Here is a 13,128-nt window from a genome sequence, read left to right on the forward strand (position 1 = left end):
CAAAGCAGCTGTTTTTCACAATGTTGAATTTCAAAGACGAGCAAACCAGGACATTAAACAGACTTAAGAAGGTGAAAATATTACAAAGTCGCTTTTTGAGCAATTTCTGAAAAAGGAGTGCTCTAGAATTCTAAAGAGCCTTCTGTGTTGGGGGCCAGGGCCAAGGGGAAGGTTGTCATCTGATTTATCATACTTTAGGAAATGGTAACCTGTGTGCCATGGATCAGCCTGGCTAACAAATCGATCGACACAAACAGTGTGTTATTACAGCTCACTTTGGGGACATGTATTTAGAGCGATTATTAGCATTTGATGGATGCAGAGGAATCCCCTCGGTTTCGCTGCTAACGCCTGCCGGCCCAGCCCTGAAAATCACCCTGGCCGCTCCACCCACCACTGGAGCGCAGCTTTCATCTGGTTATCTTTCAAGGCAGCCTGGGTGGCCACCAAAAGCACTTGACATCTTGATGCACTTCAGCAGTTTTACATATATACAAACTTTGGAGAAAAATAAATTTGTCATTCGTCACCACATATGTTGATCTGGGGAGCAAGGTGCTTACAGTTTGGTTCCTGAGCTGTTTGCTGGGCTCTCTCTTTCAGGGGATATTGCTTTTTGTTGTTTGTTTTGGAAGCTAAAATAACTTCAAATAAAGGAAGCAGCCCACAGATGAGTCTCTCAATTCAGCCTAGTGGTATTTATCTCTAGGAGATAAAAACGCTGAGTGTCAGTACCATTTTCAGTTTAGAGTGGTAAAGGCAAGCCTTCCAGACTGGAAGTTTGCAGCAAACCTTGATGGGACCTAATCTGTTATCACTTCTCGGCAGGCCATCTAGGCAACCGTGACCTATTCTACTTTGCTTTGGGGAATGTGATAAAGAGGAAGAAACAGCTGGTTTAAGGCAAAACTTAGAAACATGGCTGTAGTTTATAAAGTCAATAATAATATTTTCACATTGAATGGGTTTAGATACATGTTATGGTACACCAAAGGAAGCAAGCAACCCTAGTCAAAATGTTTTCTTAGGCTATTAAGAGCACTCTATAAAAAAAAAAATACAAAAAATACACGTTTCTGGGTCAGAGAAAAAAGTAAAATGTGCATAGCAGTTTAAAAAAAACTGTTCCAGTGCATCCTACAGTTCTTAAAAGCTTGTCTTTTACTTCAATGCCACTGAGTTTTAGAAACTGTTAGCATCAGTAGATTTGTTTGTTTGTTACACTAACTAAACAGAATCTGTCTTATGAAATTCTTTTCTACCTCTGTGTTGATTCTTCCAACTAAAGCAACAACCACCAGGGTTTACAAGCCTCACATGGTAAAATTAATCAGTGCCCAAGAACTTATGTTCATTAGGGTCCAAAATATGGCCATGTATATCTGGGACATTATAAGCTTAAGAACTTGAACTTTATCTCGCCTATAAGTTTCTCATTGTATACAACCGGATTAAGGCGTTAAGGTGTTCTGAGGCTACCAGGTAGCTCAGTGGTAAAGAAGCCACCTACTAATGTAGGAGACTTGGGTTTGACCTTTGGGTCGGGAGGATCCCCTGGAGAAGGAAATGGCAATCCACTCCAGTATTCTTGCCTGAGAAATCCCATGGACAGAAGAGCCTGGCGGGCCACAGTCCACGGGGTTGCAAAGAATCGGACATGACTGAGCACACACGCACACACACACACACACACACACACACACACACGGCTCAATTTTCCTCATCTGTCAAAGGGACACAACTAGAACTTTCCTATCTCCCTCAAAGGCTTTATGAGAGGCAATCAGTCATTATATGTAAAAGTACTTTCTAAGGTGTTACGTTAAGGGGGGCTTTCAAATTATATTTTATTTAAGGAAATACCTTAAAAGTCAGTGGACAAACTGCGCTTACATATCAACTGTGTGGAAGGAGAGGTTGTCTTGATAGTGACACTGATGAGTAAAGACACCAATGAGAAATCTGTATCAATAATCCAGCATGTGTAAAGATTACCAACTGTATTATCAGTTTAACAAGAAATGTAAAACACTTCAACAAAACAATGTACTGTTTGTAGGGTGAAATGACAGTTATCCTTTTAGCAGCAATACAAGGTTACAAGTTTTTAACTGTTAATTACGAGGTAAAAATAGATATTTTGAAAGGAAAGGCAAGATAAATTTTACACCCTTGTAAAGCAAGCGTTTGGGCTTCCCTGGTGGCTCAGTGGTAAAGAACCTGCCTGCCAATACCTTGAGAGCTGGGTTCGATTCCCGGGTCAGGAAGATCCCCTGGAGAAGGAAATGGCAACCCACTTCAATATTCTTGCCTAGGAAACCTCATGGACAGAGAAACCAGGCGGGCTATAGTACAGGGGTCGCAAAGAGTTGGACGCGACTAAGTAACTAAACTACGCCAACGAAGCAAGTGTTTAGGAACAAGTATCTTGGAAAGCTATTCTGCAGTAGTTGATTTCACTTAATCATTTTTTTTTTTTACCTGGAATATGGCCTCGGCAAGTATAAAAGAATTCTGTGCAATAGTCTTTGCAGAGCAAGGGAAGTACCAGATCTCTTTCCAAGGCTTCTCTCTCAGGTGAGTAGAACAGGCTCTGAGAATGTGGAGAGCAAACGGCACACTTGATTTCCTCCAGTAACTTCCCGCATTCTGTGTTGTTGGTAACAGAAAATATCTGAAAGCCAGAAATTAGAAAAAGACTTCTGTTTAGTTCTACGAAGTTAGGTTTAGTTATGTTTTTTTTTGGGGGGGGGGGAGCGTCTCATAGAAAGAGAAAAGTTCATTTAGCCAATGCTGTGGTCTGCAAAGAATCACCAAGTCACAATTCAGAACACCTTTATAAGGATGCAAGCACAGTTTCTTGGCTTCCCAGGTGGCTCTAGTGGCAAAGAACCTGCTTGCCAATGCAGGTAAGAGATGCAGCTAAGAGAAACAGGTTTGATCCCTGGGTCAGGAAGATTCCCTGAAAGAGGGCATGGCAACCCACTCCAGTATTCTTGTTTGGAAAATCCCCTGGAAGAGGAGCCCGGCGGGCTACAGTCCACAGGGTTGCAAAGAGTTGGACACGACTGAAGTGACTTAGGCAGTCTCTTGGGTTGGGATGGGAGGGCAAAGGGTAAGGATGCACAGACAGGCTTCTTACTCTTGTACATCATCAGTCTGTTTGTCCTTCAGGTGTGAAAAGTTAAATGACAATTATATTTAAGACTCCTTAACTCTTTTTCTCACCCTGCCTTAAAGTATATACTGACTGACATTTAATTTGAAGACTCCAAATATCTTTATCCAACTCTATGTAAAGCAACTTTTTAACACGTGGCTTTTCTGTATCTTGGGTAAAAATCTCTTTCATTCCTGGAATGCCTAATGAGATTCATAAAGATGTTATTTAAATAATATTGTTCTCATTTGAATTAATTTACAATCTACAGATTGCCTAGGGAAAGTTTTCTAAAGTGTGGGAAATATCTTCTTTTCGTGTTCTACAAAAATAATACCTGAAGCTGAGTAAAACAGGTTTAAGACCAACTTTTATTATTCTTTATATCTTAGCCAGGAAAATTTTTCTAACTAGATCCTCAGGTATATGTACGAATAAACACAAGACTTTAGTAAAAGTGTTTTTGTATAGTATTTAATGAGTTTTAATGAAAAAGGGGCATACAGTATTATTATGTCTTTTATATCAATAAGACTAATTTGACAGCTACTGATTCATTGAGGTTAGAAATTTGTAGGTAAAATAGATTTCAGTGTTTAGAACTAACTTTAAAAAACTGATTTCAGGACCTCCTCTAAAAAACAGAATATCAGCACAATATTTGATACATGAAATATAGTACTGTCAAATCAACCATTGATTTTTCATATTAAAAACACCATAATGAGGTAGAATTTCATACAAAAACTTCCCAAGTTTTCCCAGTTTATATAACTACGTTTACACTTATTTCTTTAGAACTATGAACTGAAATTAACATTTTAAACTCTAGATCACTGTTTAAAGCAAGTATTTCATCTCGAGTTGAGGTTCTAATTTGACTAAACTGAGTGACTCATATGGCTTCTGTTTTTTTAGGATAAAGATATTCTAGGTGATCACAAACTTTGGATCTGAAAGAGCAAAGCAACTAGAAGGACAAAAAAAGCTGCACACGAGGCATGCTGAAATTTTAGCATGTAGTAATTAAAAGTCCAACAGAGGCTACCCTGTTTCAGAAAAAAAAAAAAAAATATGTGTGTACATATATGTATATGATGAGTTGTAACTATCTACAATATTCAGAAACTTTATTAATAATTACAATTATGCTTACATTTTTATAATTTTATTTACATGACAATTGCTTAAACGGTTAAAGGTTTCTAAAAGGAAACATAGACCAGACACTTAGAATTTGCATTCCAAGAATGTTTTAAATGTCTTTTATTGTCCATACTCTGTCAGACCTCACCAGATCTATTCAATATTAATACTGTTCCACTTTGTTCTGTTTGTTTACCACATGGCCGTCCAGTAAGAACAAAACAACTGCAGGATGCTGAGGCCACCTCTTTTGCTGGCTGACAAACTGGAATGTAATTACCTTTGGTTTTATGGAGAATATGCAAGCTTAGATTTTTCATAGTTGAAACAAAATGATCCCCATACACACTCCCAGCTGCTATCCAGGAAGAGCTTGATTTTAGTGCCTAAAGAATTTTGTCTTTTACAATTTTTGGAATGTGTCCTGGCCACAAGGTCTCTCATCAAAAGTTTCAGAAATAGGATTCAATAAATTATCTGAAATCAAGTTTACAAATTATTCTTTGTAAAGTTTCACGCTGTCCCGGCCCAGCAGGATGGGAACATTTTGCTCTGTGTGGGGTCTGCAGTGTAAATACCTATTTGAAGATAGATAGAGCCATCATTCTGGCTTTGGTTTCAATGAACCAATAGTCCCACTGAAGTCAATTAAACTGACTCAGCCCAAGCTGCAATGCTGTTTTAGACAGATGAGTGCTGGTGTGTGTAGGGTATTTTTTTCTTTTTCTTCTTCTTTTTTTTGCCTATGTGTCTGTGTCTCTACAGGGCCTTAACTTTTATGTCTGACAATGTCATCAATCTTAAGAAGAAATTTAAGCTAATTTCCTGTTTCAATTTTTAAAAGCCATATATGAAACCATCAAATTATAGCGGTTTAAACTAAATATACTTTGGAAATCATGTAAAACTTCGAAACATTATTACAGTGTGCCTAGTAATGACTGTGGCTGTTGCTGACTAATTTATAACATCTGGCAGGTCATCCTTTAATCTTTAGCCACATGAAAGTAAAAATCCACAGAAGGAAGGTAAGATAAATCCTGGAATACACAGTGAAGCGTGGCCTACAACTACAGCTTATCAACAAATAGTAAAGCGGGTGACAGAGACCTTCTGTATTTCTCTTTATTTATCAAGTAACTGAACAAAGAGGATAAAAAGGCACGCACATGGGTTCGATGAGGGGACAAAAGGGGAAAATACAGGACAGTATATTAAGATGATGCCTGAAGATCACTTGGTACACAAGAAGTTATTTCTAAAAATCATATGCCTACAAGGTTGTTCAGCTGTTGGATAGAACACATGCGTCTCTGGACTGTAGTGCTGGATTATGTCATTAAAGAGTTCAGTTTCAATTTTAGGCTAATATGTAAATAGATCATTGTACTAAGGCAGCTGTTAAAGGGACCCCAGGATGAGTTATTTGTTTAGTTGGATGTGTTCAACAATAGCCTTTGTCCCTGAAAGAGCCAGAGCAAACAAATGATTGTAAAAGGGCACACTTGAAAACAATTACTTTTCACCCATTCCTTGACAGCTTTGGCTGTGAAACCACCCAAGGTAGAGAGAGCTTCTATGCCTCTGTGGCTACAAGTTAAGTTTTAGAAATGGGGGTATTTCAGTTGGTTGCAGATTCAATTTGGCTAATGGGAATTAGATCTTTTTAGCATCTTGTATTTAGAAGCTGCAAAAATATTGCTAAGACAACATAACTTTCTAGATTTTGGCAGTACTTATTTGTAACAGTAGTTAACCACCTCGTTACAGTTCACAAAACTACTAAAATATACAAAGAAAGGAAAATACAAAATAATTGATGAGAATAATACTGTGGCTAAGAATTGAACTCAATTACATTCAATAGTTCCTTACATATTAAAGAAAATGGGTTAGCCTGGAAACTGGACTTAATTGCCCAGCTAAGCATGATCAATATTCTCTACCTAATTTGCTACTATTTGTCTATGAAGTTTCTTCCTTTAGGAAAATGCTACTCCTGTAGTTTCATGAAAATTTGCAGAAATCTTTCTGGGGAAATTTTTTTTTTTCCCATAAACAAAAAAGGGCCCTTTAAAATAGCCATCATCTCTCCTGTACACACATTATGAAATAAGACCCTAACATACATTATAAGCCAGGAAGGCTTAGGGGAAAAAAGGGAAACACAGAAGTTTATTATAAAATAACATGTTTTAAAAACTATTAAAACTTGAGAACGAACATGGTTTGAGAATGCATATGCAGAACCATGTTACATCTCTGATTTGAACAATTTAAGTATTGTTGATTTATAAGCCACTTGTAATGGAACCAGCCAAAGTCTCGTGTACCAACTTTAATTCAGACACGTTTTCCACATGAGTAGGGGTTTGTTGGAGATTGGAAGCACGTAAAACAGAAGGAATGTGGATCGCTAACGTGGCAGATTGCTTCCTAAAGAATGATTTCTTTAAAAAAAAAATTATATAACTTCTCTTAAGGGTTATAACTCTACGCCCAGCCCCCCATCCCTCCCCCAGCTCCCCATTACATTTAGCCAAGAAAAAGTTGTCATTCCTCCTGTACCTGGCTGAGTTCAGTATTGCAGGGGTCTGCGGATCATTGGTATACTCATACATATATCGCACATGGGGAGGCTTCATGGCAAATATTTCTAAATCTTTATCTGAATCTCCTGGTTCTGTCCAGCTCCTGGTAAAAACCCTGGAGCGGCTGTGAATGGAGTGATTTTTGTACTTTAATTCAATTAAAACCCAGGAGCTTAATGACATTGTTTTGAATAAAATGCTGCAATATCTGTTCCCTGCATCTCAGACTACTGCTGCATATGGTAAGAATAAAGAGAGAGTTGGAGCTGAAAACCTGCAGCAAGACAGTTCTCACTCAGCTGGGAATAGAGGGAGTTGGACAAATGCTCCCTCAAAAGGCATGAACATTTGGACAGAGCTGGGGACTGAAAGCGAATGATGTTCTCTGGTTTCACCCATTAGTGAACCAACTAACAAACACAATGGTGTTGTTGTTATTCTTTCGCCATAAGCGACAGGACTCTGTGTGTGGGCAGCACTTTAGTGGGGAGGAGGATAAGTCGACCCCTTTTTGTCCTATTGATTTTTTCCCATTTGCATGACTTGAGCAAATTAAATGATGCAATATGGCTTTTTGTTACAAAACAAAGTGAGAGATACCACCCAGACACATATGTTGATTCGTAGGAGCTGTTTACATGAGAATAGAGTGAAATCTACCGTGAACTGAGCATAAAAATTAGATTCAGCCTGGGTACTTTTTTTTTTTTTTTTTTTTTTAATGCCTGGGCCAGCAAGACTGAAGCACAAGTTTTCCAAGAGTCTCTCAGACCTTGACAACTGCAGTGTTCTAACTGAGGAATTCTTAATTAAACCTAAAATGGGGAAAGGGAGGGGGAGCAAAGACACCTGATTGTTTATTTCACGGGCAGAGACTGTTAATGACCCAACCCCTCGGTCTTTCCTTGGAGTACAGTAGAGAACACACATTACTGCAACCCAGGGCAAGAAAGAAGTGGCAAAACTCAGATAAGCATGTCTTAACACCCAGCCAACACTATATTCATATTTGTTTAAACTTATAAACATTGGGAAACTGTAAATGCCACTGTCCCCAAAACAAGTTCCTAGAGAAGACGTTTCTACACAAGTACCACTGAAAGCCCGATTTTATAACGTTACAAAACATGTCAGGAGGAGAATCGCCACGGTTTTCTACGATAAACACGCTCCAGCCAAATCTTTCTCCAATTCTGGGGTTCTAAACTGGACTACCAGGAGTTCCTTTTAGCTGTTTAACTATTGTAACGCAGGACACCTCCCCCGCCTTCTGACCGGGCTGGGGATCTTACACCAACCATGCTTCAACATCCTTTACGATTCAATCCTCTCTCTAACCAAGCACGTGGAGAAAACTGCACAAATCTTTTTACCCTAGAAAAACCGGAAACCACAGCCACCTTCATTTACAGTTTCACCGCAGCCAGTGCCCGATTCGATCCAAAACACACTGTTCATCGCGATTCTTTTAAAATATTTACCCGGCCCAGAATGCGGGTACCACAGAGGCTTCTCTTTTCAGAGACAAGCAGTTTTGCACAGCATCCTGCCCGCGGACTCTTGGGGGCGGGAGAGGTGTCTGCGCACCCCAGAGGAACACACAAACGAATCACGCTAGCGCTTTAGAAAGTTATCAAGAAAGACTCCCCCAGACAAGTTTGGCCCCTCTTCAGCCACCAGCATCGCCGGAGCCTCAGGAAACCCCACCCAGTCACTATGCCAATCTCGCAGCTGCGAGGCGGGTGCATGCCTACCTTGCTGTCCAGGCGCCCCAGCCCGGGGCTGTCACTCCGCAAGCAGCAGGACAGTCGAGGGTAGAAGCCACCACACAGCATCTCTCCCCCACTCAGCAGTTCCGGCTGGGACATCATCCGCCTATCTTTCTTTTTCAGGCGCTTCGGGGGGTTCCCATTCAGGCACCTTCTCCTCCTCACTCCGCTCCCTTCGCTTCTTTCCCCAAACTTAGCATCTCCTTCAAAGAAGCCCAGAGCCACGGCCAACAGCAGCAGCTTAAAGGACAGCATCTTCAGCATCATCTGCCCCGCGCGGCAGGGGCTGGGCGCGGGAGGTGGAGTGGGGGGAAGGTCACTGCCCAGCAGGGGCACTCGGGCGCAGCTCCGGGAAGGGGCTGCGGGGCAGCAGGACACTCGGGAGGCAGAGAGAGGTGGCGGGGGAGAGAGGGTGTAGAGCGATGCAACTTTGCAAAAAATAAAAGACAAGGCGATGGGCCCGATGCCTCAGGGGAGCCGGAGGAGCGAGATAAAGTTGTGAGGTTGACACCGTTTGCAGTGGTGCCAATGTCAGTCGGGTGGGGGGCTTCCTGATGCGGCTGAGAAGTGGGAGGAGGAGAAGGAGGTGGGAGAGGAGGAAGAAGAGGAGGAGAAGACGGCCACAGATGTTCACTGGTCCGTGTAACGGGAGTTGTGTAGGTGAGACAGTACCAGGAACAGACACGGCGGCGGCAGCGGCGGGGCAGGCGGAGGCAGGGCCAGCGCTGGGCTCTAGAGGATGCTGAGGTCTCCTCTGCCGGCGGCTGCAGCTTCTCACACAGCCTCTCATGTTTCGTTCCCTCTTTTCTTCTTCTTTTTAACTAGCGCGCGGGGAGGTGCTGCCACCGCGCGCCCCTTGACGTCACCGCTGCTCGCGCGCCCCCGCCCGGGCTGGGGGAGGGGAGGGGGCGGCCCCGGCGCGAGCGCGTCCCCCGGCCCCGGCGGCCTCTAGGGTGCGGCAGGGAGGGGCCGCGGCGGCGGGCGGAGGGGGAGGGCCCGGCGGAGCCCTCGGAGCCAGCCTCGAGGGCGCGGGTGTCCGGCCGCCGCCTGGCCGCGCCGCCCGGCTCGGGTTGGGTGGGGGCCGTGCACGGCTCTGGTCCCCCCAGCCCGTCCCCCTCCGGACCGGGGCGCGCGGTCCGGTGGCTCTCTGTCCGTTCCTCGCTCCTCACGCAGCCCCTCCGCACGACCCCGCGCGGAGGCGCCGAGAGAAAGTGAGGAAGAGCCGGCTGCGGGAAGTGAGAAGGGAGGGGACCCTTCCAGGGCCTCCCCTACCCCGGCTCCGACCCGCCCCTTGCCCCGGAGGGAGGGTGAGCCGAGTGGGCTGGAGTTGTGGTGGGGGAGCGTTTCGGCCCCTTTCCCCACCACCCTGGCCCGCGCGACTCCTCCATCCCCTGGCGATTTCCAGTGTGAAGCTCACGCCGGTACAAATCTTCCTGGGGTCACATTGAGAGGCGGGGATATAGCCCAGATGCTGCAAGTCGCTGAGAATGTGCAGATGAAGACTGTGCCGAGATTTACCTCTCCATGCCTAAGTCCTGCGCGCGCCTTAAGTGGCACAAGCGCCTGTGCGTGGGGTGGGGTGTCGACGCCTCTTGGGAGAACTGCTCCCACCTGGGTCCTGGGCAGGCTGGGTCCGGACGCCCCTTTCCCTGGCCCCACCTGTGCCCTGGAGCGTAGCTGGGCCCCGCTGGCGCTTTCTGGAGAACAGAGGAATACCCCAGGTGGAGGAGCGGAGGAGAAGCGGGCATTGGAATCAGCGTTCGTTTTAAATGGAAAAGAAAATGCAAAAATCCTGGGGAGATTCCCGCAAGGGTGTAAACACGGAGGCCCTGGAGATGGAATTAGTAGTAGGTTTGCGCGCGTCAAGGGGCTTGATGCGCTACTTTTCCTGTGTACCTAAATAGAGGAGCCCCTTCCCTCCCCCCAGCTAGACAAAGTCTAAAGTGATCTGTGCCTTATCCGAGCGCGGTGATGTGACATTAACTGGATTCCCCCACAAGTCGGCATCGGAAGGAATCTCTACGAAGTTGCATCACAAAGTGTGCTTTCTGTCCACTTGAGTGTTTAACTAGGGGAGCTCATTTTCTGGTACAGGGGTTCTGAGGAGGAGATGAGGCAGTTTTCTCATTTTGGCAATGGAGGAACGTTCGCCATATTTGGGTTTGCTTCACTTTTCCAACACAGACTTGGTCGAGCTAATGTGAAAGTTTCTTGACAATGGGTGTGGATAACTGACTAAATATTGTTAAAGTGGTCGCAGTGGCTAGATAAGGCTTCTGCCCCTTTCTCTTCCAGGGCCTGGATTTGCTAGTGGAACTAAGTTTTTCCCGAAAGAGGTGACAGAATAACTGAGAACAATCTGCTGGGCTGTGGAATCCAGTCCTGAGCTCACTGTAAGTGCCCCTATGACGTACTTAACATTTCTCCCAGGGGCTGTTGTATACACAAGACTTCTGTATACTTGTGATCCCAAATGCTCCTTGTGATCCCACAGACTACTTTATCTGACACTCTCCCTGCCCCGTTGAAGACTTTTTAATATAAAATAAATCATAGAGCTATAAAGACTTTAAGGCTTTAAACTCTTGTTTAATAAACAAATCTGGAAAGGAATCCTGTCGAGATTAAGTCATTTGCACAATCTCGTCTAATTAGGTGTTTAAAAACCCAGTCTAGGTTGCTTTCCACTATCTAAGGTTTTATTCCCAAATACCAGTGTTATGTTGGGTTTCCAAAATAAAAAATACTTTAAAAATTATATTTCAGTGGTTTGAGCTCCCACTCCAAGTGATGAATTTTTGGAACAGGCCTTACTTACGGTTTGTGTTTAAAGACTAAGGACATTTAAAGGTAAATTAATTTTGGTTTTAAGAAAATTGTGCAGATATTATAAACTGAGACCCTAAGTTAAAGATAGTTTATAAATGATTACTGAAACGAGACACAGTTGTTCCTTCTTGATCCCGGGAGCTAGAATTGATCCCATCTGCTGTTAGTCACGACAATCCATAATTTGGGTCACTGATGAGTTAGTTGCATTTATTTTCAGTGCCACTGATAGAATTTCCAAATAGTCACCAAACAGTGTTATACAAGTGAACTAACTTCTGACTCATTTTTTGCAGAGGGAAATAGCAAACTCATCTATAACCAGATCTTCAGCATATTTTTTTTTTAAGAATCAAGAATCAACATTGAGCTATTTTCTGAAAGTAAACCATTAAAGCCCTCCTGGAGTCTGCCCAACGGTCTGCGAACTTGAACCTGAGAAATGGACTTGTTTTTCATCAGGGTGATCTCCTTCTTCAGCTGAATCATCAGAAGTGGTGAGACGAAAAGACTCCTACCCAACCAAACTGCTTCAGACAAATTCAATCAGTTTGTCAAGGAATGGAGCTGTATAGTGTGGCCAGATCACCATCTGCTTGCACCACCACTGAGCTGTCTCTCTACGACTGCCACCTACATGTAGGTTGTACCCAGTGCAGGGCATCCCGCTGAGGCAGGGCTTGGGAGCTGAAATCCTGCTCCATTCACCAAGCCAAGTTTATTGGTGCCTGGCCAAATGATGTGGCTTCTTTTTCTAATTTGCACCAGTGCACCCTGTACGGTCTAGTGACATGTCTGACCATCCCAATCCCATACCCCAGTCCTATCTGAGATTCTATTCCTTACCTCAGATGGATTCAAGGTTTTCATGAACAAATTAGGTGTCTTGCAAAAGATGAAATGTTTGACCCCAATTGAAATTAATTTCATAGGTGAAGCTCAAAATATTACCATATATAGGAATTATGTATATATTTATACATGTATGTATATACAGTTAAGTAGATACCATTGTCTATGTATCAGAAGTTAGCACAGTTTAAATGGGTAAATGTTTAAAATAAAACTATTTGGGGTATTTGAATCGGTTTCATATACGGATTTCTGGACTTCACAGAAATATGTGCTATTTAATTCTATTTTAACAAATATAAAGTGCCAGGCACTATACTAAACAATATGTATCCAGTAATGAAAAATAATACAAACATTCTGCTTCTAGTAGTTAATAATCTAGATCCAGAGATTGAACCCATGTCTTGTGTCTCCTGCATTGGCAGACGGGTTCCTTTCTACTGGCATCACCTCGGAAGCCCCAATAATCTAGTAAGGAAGAGAAATTATAAGGTCACAAATAAACTTGTGATTAAATAATTACAGTAAAGACTATGAAAGAAATGCTAAAATGGAGAATAACAAGGCACATTTATTTCAGATTAAGTGGCTGGAAGGAGCCTTTCTGTGAAAACGACATTTTAGCTGGGACCCGAGGATGAATTGGAAAGAGTGTGTGAAGTGAGTCCTCCATGCCATTTAAAGTACAGGAAAAAGAATGAAACATTGCCATCTGCAGCAGCTTGAATGGATCTAGAGATTATCATACTAAGTGAAGTAAGTCAGAGAGAGAAAGACA

General features: G+C 43.1%; 2 protein-coding genes across 2 annotated transcripts in view; one reads left to right on the top strand and one right to left on the bottom strand.

The window, feature by feature from the left end:
* HHIP (hedgehog interacting protein) overlaps positions 1-8,933 on the bottom strand; it is a 117,354-nt gene extending 108,421 nt beyond the window's left edge. Inside the window, exons 1-2 of the mRNA XM_061384097.1 lie at positions 8,652-8,933; positions 2,482-2,674 (exon numbers count right to left, since the gene is read on the bottom strand). Of these exons, the coding sequence (XP_061240081.1) occupies positions 2,482-2,674; positions 8,652-8,933 (475 nt within the window). The remainder of the gene's footprint in view (positions 1-2,481; positions 2,675-8,651) is intronic.
* A 359-nt stretch (positions 8,934-9,292) lies between these two features.
* LOC133229266 (mamJ paralog LimJ-like) lies at positions 9,293-12,909 on the top strand. Its single transcript, XM_061385770.1, has 3 exons — positions 9,293-9,326; positions 9,629-11,059; positions 11,792-12,909. The coding sequence occupies exons 1-2, from the start codon at positions 9,293-9,295 to the stop codon at positions 10,564-10,566; spliced, it is 972 nt and encodes a 323-aa protein (XP_061241754.1). The 3' UTR covers positions 10,567-11,059; positions 11,792-12,909.
* The last annotated feature ends 219 nt before the right edge of the window (positions 12,910-13,128 follow it).

This window comes from Bos javanicus, chromosome 17, assembly GCF_032452875.1.
Source record: "Bos javanicus breed banteng chromosome 17, ARS-OSU_banteng_1.0, whole genome shotgun sequence".
Classification (NCBI taxonomy): domain Eukaryota; kingdom Metazoa; phylum Chordata; class Mammalia; order Artiodactyla; family Bovidae; genus Bos; species Bos javanicus.